General features: G+C 42.7%; 1 protein-coding gene across 1 annotated transcript; it reads left to right on the forward strand.

The window, feature by feature from the left end:
• The first annotated feature begins 7,284 nt into the window (after positions 1 to 7,284).
• On the forward strand, positions 7,285 to 10,190 carry FAM90A26 (family with sequence similarity 90 member A26). The gene is made up of 4 exons (XM_036838697.1): positions 7,285 to 7,405; positions 7,832 to 8,031; positions 8,470 to 8,575; positions 9,175 to 10,190. The coding sequence occupies exons 1-4, from the start codon at positions 7,286 to 7,288 to the stop codon at positions 9,880 to 9,882; spliced, it is 1,134 nt and encodes a 377-aa protein (XP_036694592.1). The 5' UTR covers position 7,285; the 3' UTR covers positions 9,883 to 10,190.
• The last annotated feature ends 6,187 nt before the right edge of the window (positions 10,191 to 16,377 follow it).

Consider the following 16,377-nt stretch of genomic DNA (forward strand, 5'->3'; position numbering starts at 1 on the left):
GAGCTATAGCTAGATTTCATATCAGAAATAAATGACTGAGTATGTGGGAGAAGGAGCCTCTAAAAGAATCCTTTAACATACAGTCAGGCAAATTGTGATTTGGCGAAATACCTCTTCATGAAAATGTGGCATAAAAAGGAGAGTGAAGTGATCTAGCAATATAGAATGTAGAGTTTGGAAGAAATTTAAATTTGTGTATAGATAATAGTTGCAAATATTCAAACAATAAAGTCTGTGGCTAAAGGAGCTAAGTGTTGGTGTCTGATTTTCTTTGTGCCCCTGTAAACACAGGGATTCAGGTATGCACCCTTGGAAAGTGGGCAGAGACTCAGCCCCACTCTGAGTGTCCCCTTTCTCAACAGCTCTTTCCACACAACTCAGCTCCACTTATTCCAACGTCTCTCAACCCCATCTACCCTTTCAGGCCCTGGTGGTGACATAGCTCTGACCTTCAGCTCCACTGGTCATGTTTCCCAGAATGTCACGACCCTGGTCAGGCAAGGTCACGGGGAAGTCTCAAAGACATCTATCTAGTCCTACACTTTTTGAGGCCCCTCAACCTATGTCTGCAGATGGAAACCACCTGGGGCTAGAGAGACAGGCATGTCTGCCCTCCCAGACCTCAGAAATCTCTTTGTTATTTTGTCCCCAAACCTCTGAATTGAGCTACGTGGATGAAGAGTTCCTTCCACGATCATACTCTCTATCTTATTCAGCTGATTCCTGAATTATGCATCCAGCAGTCTCACTAAAGAGGAACCCAGCCTCGTTAACCCCGCATAAGCTCATGGAATAAACCTCCAGGATTAAAAAGTGCCTGAAACTATCAGCCATCACGCAAGCCAGTTTTTAAAATAATTTGTGCAATGTACTGTTCCAGAAGAAAAAATGAATGTTCTCACAAAGCAGATCTCCCCATTTTGTGCAGGACTTGGAATGTTATCCTTTGACACACATCAATATTGAACATAAATCTCAAGGGAAATTCTTCCAGGATATCTACTGGGATAACTTGTGTTCTTGTAGCACAAAGTAGCACAATTCCCAAACTACAGGCCTGAGTCCCCTTAGAGGAACACATACAAAGATGATACTGACCCATCATTACTTTTCAAATCTCCACAAGGGATTCTGGGGAACAGTCAGGGTGGAAAACAATCTTGTGTGAGGAGGATGAGCAACCAATTCTATTGTCTATCTGTTGTGACAGATTTCTTTCCTTGGGTATGAAAGGCTTAACAAGGTCCTGTGAGCTTGAAACAGCATAAAAGTCAGCTCAGAAAGAAAACTTTCCCAATGGACCCTTCCTCAGCCACCTTGGAAGCTGCATCTCGTCCAGTGGGGTTTGTCCAGCACCCACTTTTCTGAGATTCTACTGACAGGAGGAGCACGGCTGGATTTCAGGTTGGTTTGAAGTAAATTTGGTGTTCAGTTAATCCCCCAGAGAAATAGGACAGTGGTCAAAATATGTAGTGATATGGCTTTAGGCAATGGGGTAAAGATTCTTTAATTTTTTAAAATTTACATTTCTATTGTTTTTCTTTTTTTTACTGAGGTATCATTCAGTTATAATATTAGATAAGTTTTATGTTTACACAGTATATTTCTATAAAGCAGAAACTAACACACCATTGTAAAGCAATTATACTCCAATAAAGATATTTTTAAAAAACATGAATTGTTAAAAACAAAACAAAACAATATATTTCAACTCCTGTACACCACGCACCTGCTCAGGACCAAAAACTTGGTTTCTGTCTGTTACCATCCTGTGGACCCATTTTACCCATTGGGCCTTCCGCCTGCCACTTCCCCTCTGGTTTCCAGTATTCTGTCTTGTGCATCTATGTGTTTGTTTTGGTGCCCTTTGGTTTCATCATTAATTTTTTTCTTTCTCTATTTTTTCTTGTAATATTTTTGTATTCCACATATGGGTAAAGTCACAACGTGTTTGTCTTTTCTGCCTGTCTTACGTTGTTAGCATGATACCCTCCAGGTCCCACCATGTTGTGAAAAATGGCAAATTTCATGTGTTTTATGACTGAATAGTGTTCCATTAAATACCTACTACCTCTTCTTTATCTGTTTTTCCATTGATGACCACCTATCTCAAGGAGTGTACTGTCGCTGTTTTCTTCTAGCATTTTTACAGTTTCAGGTCTTATATTCAAGTATTTCATGCGTTTTGAGTTCAGGTTTGTGTATGGCATGAGTTCGTGACCTTGATTCTTTATTTTTAAGGGTAATTCTGAAAACAGAAACTGATACAATACATCGTTCTTCACACCATTTATTACAAGAAGATGAAAATTCAGAGGACATGTAAATCAGCATTCTGATCTATGTGGGGAACTGAAGCAGCAGTTTTCAAAACAAGGTGGGATTTTCTATAGGCATTGAAAGCCTAAATAATGGATCTGTTCATTCTTAGCTGAAACCTCTTTGTCTTCCATTAACAGAAACTAGATAAAAAAGAAACACTGAAGAGAAAAGATTTAAAGCTCAGCTGTGAAGCTTCTAGTTTAATAGAGGAGAAAATGTTTCTCCTAAGTGAATTTGTACTTGAAAATGGCCTGCTCTGATGTCTGATGGGAAAGTCGAATTTTCAAGAAGTAAGCATAGCTTCCTTTGATTTTCAAATGCATGTACCACAATATTAAATGCAGCTTTCTCATCGCATAATTATTTGTTCCATGTGGGGAAATGTTACCTTTCTTTTTCCTATCTATTTTTTATCAGGACATGGATGGTGTTGATGGCTGCAGGATAACATGAGCGTACTTGATGCCATAGGACTTGACACCTCATTGTGATTAAATAGTAAATTTTATGTCATGCATGTTTTTCCACAGTAAAAATTCTCAGAAAAAATAAGCAAATGCAAAAATGTTTAATTTTCTTTCAGATCATAATTATTCTTAAAAGTATGTACAGGTGTCCCTCTAGTTTTAAAATGCATGATAACAATATATCACAATGTATAAACCTTCCTTAGAGACAGGGTAAGAAAAAAGGGGATTGATATCCTTCCTTGGCTACAAATGTCTTAACAGGGTCACGTGACCTGGAGTAGTATAACAGTAAGCAAGAAAAGGACCCTTCTCCCATGGACCCTTCCTCAGGCACCTTGGAACCCACACTATGTCCAGTGGAGTTTGTCCAGCACACATATTTCTGATGATCTACCAACAGGAAGTACCCAGCTGGATTTCAGGTTGATTTGCTGTATATTTGGTGTTCATCTTGTTCCTCAGGTAACAGGGCAGTGGTAAAAATAATGATGTGGCTATGGGCAAAGGATATGGATTCTTTAATTTCTTTTCAATTGATTGTTCAGTAGACTTTTTTAATGAGGTATTTTTTGGTTATAATATTAGATAAGTTTTATGTGTATGACAATATATTTCAACTCCTGTACCAGGCTGGATTTCAGGTTGTTTGATTTTATTTGGTGTTCAGCGTATCCCCTAGAGAAACAGGACTCTAGACAAAATATGTATAGACGTGGCTTTATGCAATAAGTCATGGATAATTTAATTTTTAATGTAATTATTTTTCTATGGTATCATTGGGTTATGACATTACATGTTTTATATGTATAAAAATATATTTCAACTCCAGTACGCCATAAAACTGATCAGCACCAAAAACTTAGGTTTTTTCTTTTGCCATCCTGTGGACCCATTTTACTCATTGGCCATCCCCCTGCTGCTACCCTCTGATATCCACTACTCTGTTGTGTGAATATATGTGTTTGTTTTTGTGTCATTTACTTTCTTCTTTAACTTTTTTTACTTATTTGCTTTTTCTTTGTATACAGTGTTCCACATATGAGTGAAGTCATAAGGTATCTGTCTTTTCTAAATGTGTCTTCAAGACATTATTAGAGTAAAGGTGATACGTAACCTGGATTGGTTAAGAAAAAAAACCTCATCAAGGTCATGTGACCTGGGAGCAGACTCAAAGGCAGAGTGAAAGTGAAATTCCCCCACTGACCTGTCCTCAGCCCCCTTCAAAGGTGCACAGAGTATCCAGCACCCACCATTCTGAGCATCTACTGACAGATAAGAGGTACACAGCTGAGATTCAGGTTGTTTGATTTAAATTTGGTGTTTGGCTTGTCTGTCAGAGAAATCCGACAGTAGACAAAATATGTACTGATGTGGTTTAAGCAATGGGGTGCAGATGCTTTAATCTTTTAATTTAATTATTTTTGTAGGGTATCATTCGGTCAAAATGTTAGATAAGTCTTATGTGCACAAAAATATATTTCAACCCCAGTATACCATTAAATTGCTTAGCACCAAAAACTTAAGTTTTTTTGTTACCATCCTGTGGACCCATTTTACTCATTGGCCACCCCCCTGAACCTATCCTCTGATATCCACTGCTCTGTTCTGTGAATATGTGTTTGTTTTTGTGTCATTTGTTTTCCTCTTTAATCTTTTTTTACTTATTTGCTTTTTGTATTTGTGTTTAGTGTTCCACATATAAGTGAATTCATAAGATATTTCTCTTTTCTAAATGTGTCTTCAATACATTGATAAATACCAGGTGATACCTAATGTTGATTGGTTTAAAAAAAAAAAAAAAAAAACCTCATCAAGGTCACGTGACCTTAGAGTAGTATAAAGTCAGCAGGAAAGTGAAATTCCTTCCTCAGCCACCCACAAAGCTGCATCTCCTCAGGTGGAGAGTGTCCAGAACCCACCATTCTGAGCATCTACTGACAGAGAAGAGGTATCCAGCCGAGTTTCATGTTGTGTGATTTAAATTTGGTGTTCAGCTAGTCCCTCAAGGAAACAGGACAAGAATAAAATTACGTAGTGATGTGGCTTCAGGCAGTTGAGTATCGATTCTTTAATTTCTTTTAATTTAATTAAAAAATTTTTTAACTTAAGTATCATTCCATTATAATGTTAGTAAGTTTTATGTGCACAGCAATACATTTCAGTTTCTGTGTACCATACACCTTCTCCGCACCAAAACTGCAGTTTTCCTCTGTCACCATCTAGCTGCCCCATTTTGTCCATTTTGCCTCTGCCCGTGGCTTCTCCTCTGATTTCCACTACTCAGGTCTGTGTATCTTTGTATTTGTTATCGTGTCAATTTTTTTCTTCCTTAAAGTTGTTTTTACTTATTTTCTTTTTGTTTGTTAGTTTTTTGTGTTCCACACATGAGTGAAATCACGAATTATTTCTTTCTCTTAACACGTCTTCAGACGTGGTTAGACCAAAGGTGACAGATGACGTTGATTGGTTAAGCAACCCTTAACAAGGTCATGCGACCTTGGAGCAGTATCAGGTCAGCTAGGAAAGGAAGTTCCCCCTTGACCCGTCCTCAGCCCCCTTCAAAGCTGCATTCCTCCACCCATCTCCCTGATACTCTCCTGACAGAGAGGAGGAGCACAGCTGGACTTTAGGATAGTTTGCTTTAAATTTGTGTTCAGCATATCCCTCAGAACAAGAAGTCCATAGTGAAGATATGTAGTGATTTGGCCTGGCAATAGGGTAAGGTGTCTTTTTTTTTTTTTTTTTTTAATTTTTTTTTGGCTGTGTTGGGTCTTTGTTGCTGTGTGCGGGCTTTTCTCGAGCTGCGGTGAGTGGAGGATACTCTTCCTTGTGGTGCGCAGGCTTCTCATTGCGGTGGCTTCTCTTGTTGCGGAGCACCAGCTCTAGGCTCACGGGCTTCAGTAGTTGTGGCTCGTGGGCTGTAGAGCACAGGCTCAGTAGTTGTGGCTCATGGGTTTACTTGCTCCGCAGCATGTGGGATCTTCCCTGACCAGGGCTCAAACCCATGTCCCCTGCACTGGCAAGTGGATTCTTAACAACTACGTCACCAGGGAAGTCCCAAGGTGTCTTTATTTTTATAATTTTATTTTTTAAATTGCGTTAACAGTGGGTGTCAATATTAGATGTTTCATTTGTACAGTATTACATTTCAAATTTTGTAAACCTTAACACAGGCTCACCACCAAAATTTTCCTCTCCCACTGTCACTACACATTTGACCACCTTTACCATTGTGCCTTGGCCCCTGACGTTTCCTCCCTGGTATCCACTACTCTGTTCTGTGAATCTATATGTTTGTTTTTGTCATTTGGTTTGTTTACCAATTTGTTGGTTTATTTTCTTTCTGTTTGTTCTTACTAGCCTATGCATGAGTGAAGTCCTTTGGTATTCACCTTCAGCCTCTGGCTTTCTTCTTTAGCATCATAACAATAAGTTCTATCCATGTTCTGGAAAATAACAAGATTTCAACTTTTTTTTACGGCTGAATAGATTTCCATCAAGTATCCACACTATTGTTTCCTTATCCCTTTTTCCGTTGATTGGGAACTATGTCAAGGAGCATATATCTTTTGTTTTCTTCTAGGAGTTTTACAATTTCAGGTCTTATCTTCAAATCCTTCACCAATTTTGAGTTGAGTTTTAAGTATGGTGCCAGATAATGATCTAGATCATTTAACTTCAGTAGCAGTTTTGAGAACAGAGGCTGAAAAAATATATCCTTCTGAATGCTCTTATTACGTGAAGATTCAAATTCTAAGGAATTTAGCAACCTAGCATTCTGATTGATGTGGGGCACTGGATGAGCAGTTATGAAAACTTGGTGGGATTGTCTGTAGGCATTGAAAGCCTAAAAAATTATTCATTCATCCTCAGTTGAAACATGTATTTCACATTTTATTAACTAAGTAAAAGTGAGACACTGAGGGTGAAGGATTCAGAAAACAGTTCAGACCCTGCGTTGTGCCCCATCTAAGCTAGCAGAGGAGAAAATTATTGTGTTACGTGAATTTGTATTTGAGAATTGCCTTCTCTGATGTCAGATGGGAGAGCCCAATTCTCAAGGAGTTATCAAACTTATGTTTGATTTTCAAATGCCTGGGCATCAATATTAAATGTGGCCTTTCCATAGCATAAGTATTTCTGTACGTGTGGGGAAATCTTTCTCACTCTTATCTATTAGACTGTGATACATGTAACCAAAGTCTCTAACTTCAGTCTCAAGGATGCAAATCCAAATTCACAGTCTGCCTAAAACTTCTAACCAAGTCAGGGCCCTCATCTGTGGGTAGGTATCTGGAGAGAACGGAGAAATGTCTGGGCAGAGAAGTCAAAGTATCAGAAACCTGGATTTCCTTAGTGGTCGTGAGGTTTCATGACCCCATTTGTGTAGAGGGGGCAGGGGTGACTTGTATGAATATGACAGCTTTCTCTTTCTTTTTACAGAGGAAATCCCAAAATTAAGATTGGCGAGAAGCACCGAGGAGGCGGGGAACATGGCCGGTCGTTACAGACAGCTGGGTCCCTGCAAACTCTCTCAAGCCCAGCAAGTGAGGAAGCAAAACCCGGGCGCAGGGAGACAGGTGGCTCCCCCGCCAAAGGATGAAGACCCCAGGGTAAGTGGAGGCATGGACTCCGGAAACAGGGTTTGGGCCTGGAATATCTGGGTCCATAACTTCCTTGTCCAGCCCCATCCAAAGACAGCTGCCTTGGGACCTCATCCCCAGGGAGACCGGGCCGTTCAGAGACGGGGGCCACTTGACCCCTCCTTAGTGTGATGTCTGGCCTGCTTTTATCCAAATCCTTCAATCGGGGTCTTGCTGTGCACACTTGGAGCACCAGCCCTTCCTCCTTTGGTGCTCCCTGGCAAAGGCTTTGGGAAGCACCACAGTATCATAAATATCCTGGCACCTAAGGGGCCGTGTGCTTCTGTCCTTTCTCCAGAACCAGTGTTCATCCCTCTCAATCTGTCCTCGTGTTCACTTTGGACATGCCCCTGTGAGTTCTGCTGACTCACTGACCTTGTTCTCCCCCACCCACAGGTGAAGTGTAGGGACTGCGGAGCCTTTGGGCACAAAGCGAGTAGCCTCAGGTGCCCCATGAAGCACTGGCATGGGGCCCTGGCCCCCCAGCCCTTGGGCTCCAAACTCGGCAAGGAGAACCTGGAACCACGGAAGCTGCAGGACCTGCAGACCCCCGGGACCCCTAACACGGCTGAGAGAGAGAAGAGTGAAAGGCAAAGGTGAGCAGTGGAGTGGGTGGTACCCAAGCTTTGGGCTGAAATCGCTGGAGACGGTTCCTCTCCTTCTCTACACTGGGTGCTGAGCCATCTCTAGAAATGACAGGGAAAATGGGGAAACAGGAGCCATGTCCTGAGGGGGTCACACTCAGGAGCTCATAATATGCCTTGAAGTCACTGAGGGGTATGGAGAACACATGCAGTTTTGCACCTGACAGGCCCCAAACCCATAGGGACAAATAGACAGGACTTCCTGGGAAACCCAGGAGGGAACCCTGGAGTTGGGGGAAGGACATGAGCGGGGCAGGAGTCTGCACCAAGCACAGGGATTCAGGTCCGGTGTCACCCCCGGACTTGGAAAGGGGCTGGGCCACAGCACCGTTGGTCCCAATTGTGACAAGGAAATTGGGTTTCTGCCCCTTAACGTGGTTTGTTTTGCAGGAAGGAAGAGCAGCAGAGGAAGCTGCTCCAGAGGTTCCCCAGGAAACCCCAAGGGTGGCGGCAGCGGTACTGGAAGGAAGGGACAGAGTCCTGCCACTACCTGAGGGTCAGTCTCCCGGTTCCCGCGCTTTCTCCTTCTGGGGTAACCCAATTGGCCTCAGTCCCCTTCTGTGGGAGGGAGCGGGTCACGTTCTTTTCCAACCAATGGGATCATTTAGAGTACTTTTCAGATGCCATTTTCCTCGGTGTCTTTGATTTTGCATTCTTACTTGCATGGCTGGCAAGAATATGCTGTTTGGTAAATGGAAGTGATTTTATCAGCCGCATTCCATAAGCAGAATCCTTTAAGTCAGAACACGAATCTGTAAATTGTGGTTCATCCTCCAAAAGTGGCCATCAGAACTTATTTTGCCACCAAAGTGCCTGCAAAACACCGAGTTGTGTGCAATCCTCGGAAGAGGGTATACAAAAAGCTTGTTTCCACTTACTTAAAAGGAGACATTGTTAAACTCTTTCTATGTGCCTATTTGATGTATAAATGTCTCAAGGTGATATTGTAACTTTCTTTTTCATGAACACCACTGAGGTTGAGTATCTCATCACATAAAATTAATTCCTATGAGATGGTTTTTGGTTAATTTTAATTTTTCCTGGATGGAGAGAAGATTCTCACGTCTGACCTTTCTGTTTGTTCTTCTCCTACAGCATCCAAACATGCCCACGCTCATCCAGGCATCCAAGAGGAAACCCCTCCAGGATCCAGATCTCCCAAGTAGGTCACCTGTCAGGAAAGATGACGGGAAATCCACCCACCCTGCAGTGTCTCTCATCAGCAGAAGTTTGGTCCAGGACTCCAAAAGCAGCATCAAGGCCCCAGGCAAGAGATCTGCCCAGATCCCCACCCAGACGTGTCTGAACCCCCCAAAGAAACCTAGACTCAGCCCCATCCAGACTCCCCAGAAGAGCACTCTGATAGCAGATATGGGGGCTTTCCAGAATCTCCCTCCTCCACCCAGTACAACTGGACATGGACCAACAGTGACCCCCCAAGTCAGCAGGAAGACACCTGCCCAGGGGCAAAGCCTTGCCCTCCAACCTCCACTGGACAGATCTCGTCCCAATAGTGTCCAAGCCTGCACCAGAGACCATCCTCCACCCATCAGCCACGTTCCAGGCCAGCCTCTCAGGATGCTCTTCGTGCGAGTAGACGAAGGCTGGTGGAGCTGCAGGTACGTGGCGCCTCCCGCCTTGCCTGGTCCTGAGCAGTCAGCCCCTCCTGCTCAGAGCCCTCCCACTGGCAAGAAGCCTGAGGGACACTGGGCCCCTGGCCCCCGGAGTGTCCTCTACGATGACCTCCAGGTGTCTTCTTCCTCTGAAGACAGCGACTGGGAGGGACACGCCTATGGCAACTAAGACTTGTCCTCCAGCCCCAGGTGCCCTGGAGGTGACTGTGCACCTGAGGAGGGGGAGTCACAAGGAGCAGCTGTTCCTGGAGAAGCAGCGATCCCCCACCCCTGCTGGGCGAAAAGATGGTGGAAACCCAGACAAGCCCCAGGGACACACACGTGCACGCACTGCACTTTCTCCTGATGGAACTAGAGTCATCCGTCAGATGGTACTTATCACACTGGAATGGCAAGTTGTTTGTCAGTCTGAATCTATTTTAAGTAATTGAGGCAAATTCTAGGAGTAACTTTGAGCTATTGTGTAAATAGGAAGCTATGGTAGTAATCTGCATTTGGTGCAAACGTCTGAACTTTTGGAACCTGGCCCAACTCTATGCTTTGCAGAAGGTCAGCAGTGCCCTGTCCTGAGATGAGACTCGTGGACTCTGTGGAGACTTTCACTGTAAATCATGGTGGGGACACTCCCACGGCTCTGCTTCTTATGTTTCATTGAATGTTACTATAAAGCTTTGTTTTCAAAATTTCTTTCAATTTTAATAAAGTTCTACCGTATAAGACATGTTGTACGTGGTTTTTATCTCTAAGCCTTGAAGATCATCTTAACGTCTATTTTTACTCAAGATAGATTTTGTGGAGACTTCCCTGGTAGGCCAGTGGTTAAGAGTCCCTGCTTCCAATGCAGGGGGCGCGGGTTCGAGCCCTGATCAGGGAAGTAAGATCCCACATGCCGTTCGGCCAAAGAACAACAACAAAAAAGAAAAAGTAAGATGGATTTTGTAACTGAGGGGAAAGGGGAGCTTGGGAGGACCTAAGACTTATTAAAAATACAGAATCTCCGGCCCTCCCAGGTCCACGGGTCAACATATGCACATTAACAATGCACCGTGTCAATCCCCTGCATGGACGATGTGATAATGTGTAGGCTGCCTTATTCTCACACTGGGCCACACTGGACTCAGTCGATGAATCTTAAGAGGTGCATAAGCCTGAATCCTACTTCAAAAGGTATGAGTTTATGTTGTCTGTTTTGAGGCCCGGGCATTGGGATTGTAGCTGCTCTGGAGATGATTATATCATCTGGTTTGAGAACCACTGGAGGTGGTGGCAGTGAAATCACCTATGTCACATGCTGCCTCTGTTCTCTAACAGGAAGAGACCTGAGCAGGTCCAAGAAAATGCACCAAGCTGTGTAGAGAGGGCTTCCCGGGAAGAGCAAACCACGTTCCTACCTCCACACAGAGCAACTGTTTGGGGAGAGCATCTTCATTCCGTAGAAGCCTGTACCTCAAGGGCAGCGAGCTGCTGGCTGAAGGCACAAGGTTGTTAAAATACAGGGAAAACAGAGCTGGCACACTCGGGGCCATGCCCAGACCTGCTGGAGCTTCTGAAATGACCTTTCTCTTTGTGACCTGGGTCTGACCCTATTCCTTATACTCTCTTATCTCATGACCTCAATCCTGTCCCAGTACTTTCTTACAGATTCTCACAAAACAAAACACCATTGATCCTTACTTCTGGCTTTTCAAAGGGTGTGAATAGGCCCTGACAGTTGTTCTATGCTATGGAATCCTCTGAGCATCACAGGATTGAAGAAGAGGAGCCTGCCACAGTAGCCATCTGGGGTTGGAACTGTGAGGGACGGGCTCCGTGTTCTTGGACCTGCGAACACAGGGGACAGGGTTTCAGGACACAGGATGGGTTTAGTGAGACAGCATTGATCTGGGGCTCAATCGAAACACGTGTTGTCAGTTTTGAGAAGATGGTGCTCCTTCCGTCTCCCCAGGTGATGGCACACAGCTCGTTATCCATGCTCGACCCAAAATATTCAGAGTAAGCAAAAAGAGGTTCAACAATCTCCTACTTTCAAAATAAAAATAATCTTTCAAATAGTCCAGGGAAGAAAGGTAATGAAAAATGTGAAATGACAATATATTTAGAAAAAGTAAAAAAGTATGAGATGCCATCCACATCTTTAAAAAGGTATTTGAATTTATAACTCATCTCAAGATGTGTGAAATAGAATACGTGACAAATAAAGAATGAGACAGAATGTATACAGATAATACTGTATAGATATTAGATATATACAGTAGCACGTGTTCTTTTCAAGGAATTCCTAAGCCCTCCATCCTCACTGACCACGTCCTGGCCCCGTGAGGTCCCCGGAGCTGAGCCCTGTGTGGAGTCTCTGCCTCCTGAGGGAATGGACAAAAGACATGGAAAATACGTTCTGAAGCCTTTAGCGTGAAACAGTGCATTCCTTCCAGGCGAGAAGGAGTTTCCCATTAGTTTCCATCTAAATAAAGGTTTCTAATTGCTGGAAGCAGCACAGTCCTGGAGCCAGAATTTCCCAGATCCAGGTGTAGATGGGTTTGTTTCTCCCCAAGGCCTCCGTCCATGTCGAGCTGACAGGAGCTGACTTGCTGTCCTCACATGGCCTTTCCTCTTGCTCAGACCCCTGGTCTCTTCTCCTACTTCTAAGGGCACAGGTCAGGTTGAATTAGGGCCTCACCATAAGGCCACCAGATTAAGGTAATCACAGCTCTAACTGCTAGCTCTCCGTGTAAAGTCACATTCTGATGCACTAAATGTTTGAGCTTCAGCATGTGAACTTGGGCAGGAGCACAAAGTTCATTATACATACTTGACAGAAAATATTCAGAAAAAGAAAGGGAAAACGCGTTAAACTATGTAATATTTTCAGACGAAAAATCATCTGTCAACTGTCTCAAGGAAAAAAAGATAATTCCACTCCTGGGTATATATCTCAAGAAAAGGAAAACGCTAATTGCAAAAGATACATGCACGTCCCATATTCACAGAAGTATTATTATAGGAGCCAAGATATGGAAGCAACCATAGTGTCCATCCAGAGGTGAATGGATCTTTGTCCATTTTTATCCACACATATCCGTATGTGGATCTTTATCCACACATATCCGTATGTGGATCTTTATCCACACATATCCGTATGTGATACATATGCACAATGCAACTACTCAGCCATAAGAATGAATGAAATCTTGCCATTTGCAACAACGTGGATGGACCTGGAGGGTATTATGTTTAGTGAGATAAGTCAGACAGAGAAAGACAAATACTGTATGATAACACTTATATGTATAATCTAAAAAAAAACCAGAACAGAAACAGACTCACAGATATAGAATACAACTACTGGTTACCATTGGGGAAGGGGAAGTGGGAGGGGCAATATAGGGGTTGGGGATTAAGAGGTATTGATACAGGGGCTTCCCTGGTGGCACAGAGGTTAAGAATCCGCCTGCCAATGCAGGGGACACGGGTTTGAGCCCTGGTCCGGGAAGATCCCACATGCCGCGGAGCAACTAGGCCCGTGCACCACAACTACTGAACCTGCGCTCTCGAGCCTGCAAACCACAACTATTGAGTCCTCTTGCCCCAACTACTGAAGCCCACATCCTAGAGCCCGTGCTCTGCCACAAGAGAAGCCACCGCAATGAGAAGTCCACGCACTGCAACGAAGAGTAGCTCCTGCTCGCCACAACTAGAGGAAGCCCACGCACAGCAACAAAGACCCAATGCAGCCAAAAATAAATAAAATTTTTTAAAAAAAGGTATTGATACAAACTGCCATGTATAAAATAAGTAAATAAGCTACAAGGATATATGGTACAACACAGGGAATCCAAATTATATTTTATAATAACTTTAAGTGGAGTATAATCTATAAAAAATACTGTATCACTATGTTGTATATCTGAAACGAATATAATATTGTACATCAACTATACTTTAAAACTTAAATGAAAATAAAATAAAGTGTATTTGATTTAAATTATAACATACATTCTGATGTGGCACGAAAGAATAGGAATGAGCACAAATCTAGAAATAAATTCCTGAGCTGAGAGGAAAGGCAATTCCTTTCCTTTTTTTTAAAATGTACATTTTCATAGTTCCTCAACTTGCATTTTATTTTTACTTCCGGATTTCTCCCAGGGAATCCCAGCTTCATTTCCACAGATTCCCAGTGTGTCTGATGCCCTGTTATTCTGAAGACACAGAATGGTTCCCAGCATAAAGAATGCACTCAACAGTGTTTAAGGATGAAGAAGGGAATGAATGGATCTTCTCACTATCCCTGGACAATGACCTTACATCTTTGCTCTCCAACACTCTGTAAGGGTTACAATTTCCTATTAGTCTGGAAAATCCAATCAAATTGAACAGGGTGTGGCTCACAGACTGAAACCCTATTAGGGTCAGTAACCTTCTGAGAGGGTGGATCCCGGAATGTAGCCCAGATTGGGTTATAAACTGTTATCCAGGTATAAAGGAAAGTCAGACAGGCAAAGGGATACATTTTTCCAGAGAAGAAGAAGCTGGACAGTTTGGGGCTTTGGAGGAAGAGAAATTAGCTGCTTGCTCTGGTACTTGCCTCAGGATCCATTTGGCTTCACCAGCTCCTCCAATTTGGGGTTTTGGTGAGTCCTCCACACTGTGAGATGTGCCTTGGCTTCATTCCATGAAAATGTTGTAAGTCCTGTCTGTCTTTACACTTTTGCCCTATCAGAGCAGCCTCTTATGGTCTCTGAATCATATTGTGTCAACATTTACTTTGCCACCATCATTTCCTACTCTTGACTGTACATATCCCTTTTTTCAACTCCAAAACTGTTGTCTTGAATCTATTTAGCTTTTTTATCTGCCTAACCTAAGATTGTAGACTTGTGCTCTCCCAGTACAGTGACGACCAGCTGCATGTGGCTAGAACATTTAAATTAATGAAATTAAATAGCTAAACTTCACATCCTTGGTAGTGCCAGCCAGATTTCAAGTGTTCTGTCACCACATGTTTGTGGCAGTTTCTGTATCATACATTGCATATGTAAAGCATGTTCTTCATCTTGGAAAGTTCTATTGGCTGTTGATCTACATCTGATGTTTTTACTAATTTGTTTCTAAATACTTCATTTTCTGCCTCTCTGAATTAATTTTCTTTTATGGGTTTCATCAAGTGATTTTCTTCATTTCTTATGTGTCTTGAGATAGATTTTTATGTTGAAATAATTATCTCAAGGTAAAATAAATCTCTTGAGATATTTATTTTAATTCTTCCCCCAAATTAATATATATTAACCCCCTTTGAGTCCTCTGACTTGTAATCTGGACATAGGCAGGGTTGCCTAGGTTCCATCTTCTTTCTACTTGTAAGGCTTCTCTTTTGCATATGCCTGGGGTTTCCCTGGATATCATAGGGATTTACATATTCTTATTATCAATAGAAGAAAAATTCTAAATGTAAAAAAAGACATTTCATTTCATCTTCAAATTTGCCTTGAAGGCAAAACCAAAGGTAATCCATGGCCAACTCTTGATTGGTTTTTCTAGGTAGTCCCTCCCACCTTGGATTTTCCCAGGTGCTCTGGATAATCCAAACACTAAACTTTTTCTTGAGTGTGTTTTGGGCTTTGTGAATTGCCCTGGATAATTGATTCCTATCCACAATAAGAAGATGCTGGCATTAACCCAAGGCTTCTCTTTATTTCTGATAGAAAATGATCACTGCACTTTCACTTTGATGGTGGAGGGAGTTCAGGAGAGAAGGAACTTGAGAGCAAATACCTTTAGAAGATATTTCTGTTTCAAGATAGACAGGATGTAATGAGGGGATCGATTGTGCATCATACGGAGAGGTTTCCCCCAAAACTGAGAGATAAAAATGAAGACATAAATAACAGGGAGCTTCTTCTGATTGTTAATGTTAGCGGTCATATTACAGGTAAAACCTAGGTGATCTTTGTTACCCTAAAGGAATTTGAACACAGGACACAGACTGAACAAAATTAAATGACAGCTGATCCTTCTTCTAAATGTGTAACTCTGTCATATATTAAAGTTTTTGGAACCTCTGCATGTCATTGGTAAATAAACCAATTTCCTGCTAAACCTTAGCCATTCCATATTTCTGAGCATCCTTGACCGAGAGGGTTGAGACAGTCCATGACCATAACACTATGACTCGTGTGCTCCTGCTACCTTCTGTAGCAGCGGATGTTAAGGACTAGGCTGGCAGGGTGGGTGCCACGGTTCCTCCAAGTGGAATAAGTCCTTGGTTTAACTGCATCCTGAAATAGGTCCTTGGCTGATTAATATCCATGTAGATGGAGGACAGAACTAAAAGTCAGGGTTGAGGGAGAGCTGGAAGGCAGTGAGGTTCCAGAGGGCTGCCAGGGGTGTTGGAGGACCATTGTGAGTGCATAAGGGAAGAGAATGATCTGGGGATTTCCAGGGTTTCCTACAGGAGGAAACCAAACTCTACTCTGGCATGAGTCAGGGTTCCTGAGGGTTTGAATCAAGGAGGCCATTGAATGCTTCTGGATGCCCTAGGCTGCTGAACACACAAAGTCATTGCTTAGCACATTCTTATTTGCAAACTCTCTGGACTTTGACTTTCTGTATTAGCAACCACAGCTCTAGCTTCTTACATGGGATCTGGGAGAGGAGAGACTGCACCGTG

Source organism: Balaenoptera musculus, chromosome 21, assembly GCF_009873245.2.
Source record: "Balaenoptera musculus isolate JJ_BM4_2016_0621 chromosome 21, mBalMus1.pri.v3, whole genome shotgun sequence".
NCBI classification, from domain to species: Eukaryota; Metazoa; Chordata; class Mammalia; order Artiodactyla; family Balaenopteridae; genus Balaenoptera; species Balaenoptera musculus.

What these genes read in the sequence shown, in the direction of transcription:
- FAM90A26 (XM_036838697.1), top strand. Translation starts at nt 7,286, where the DNA reads ATGGCCGGTCGTTACAGACAGCTGGGTCCCTGCAAACTCTCTCAAGCC. An exon ending in CAAAGGATGAAGACCCCAGG is followed by an intron (nt 7,406 to 7,831) that starts GTAAGTGGAGGC and finishes CCCCACCCACAG; the next exon opens with GTGAAGTGTAGGGACTGCGG. An exon ending in AGTCCTGCCACTACCTGAGG is followed by an intron (nt 8,576 to 9,174) that starts GTCAGTCTCCCG and finishes CTTCTCCTACAG; the next exon opens with CATCCAAACATGCCCACGCT.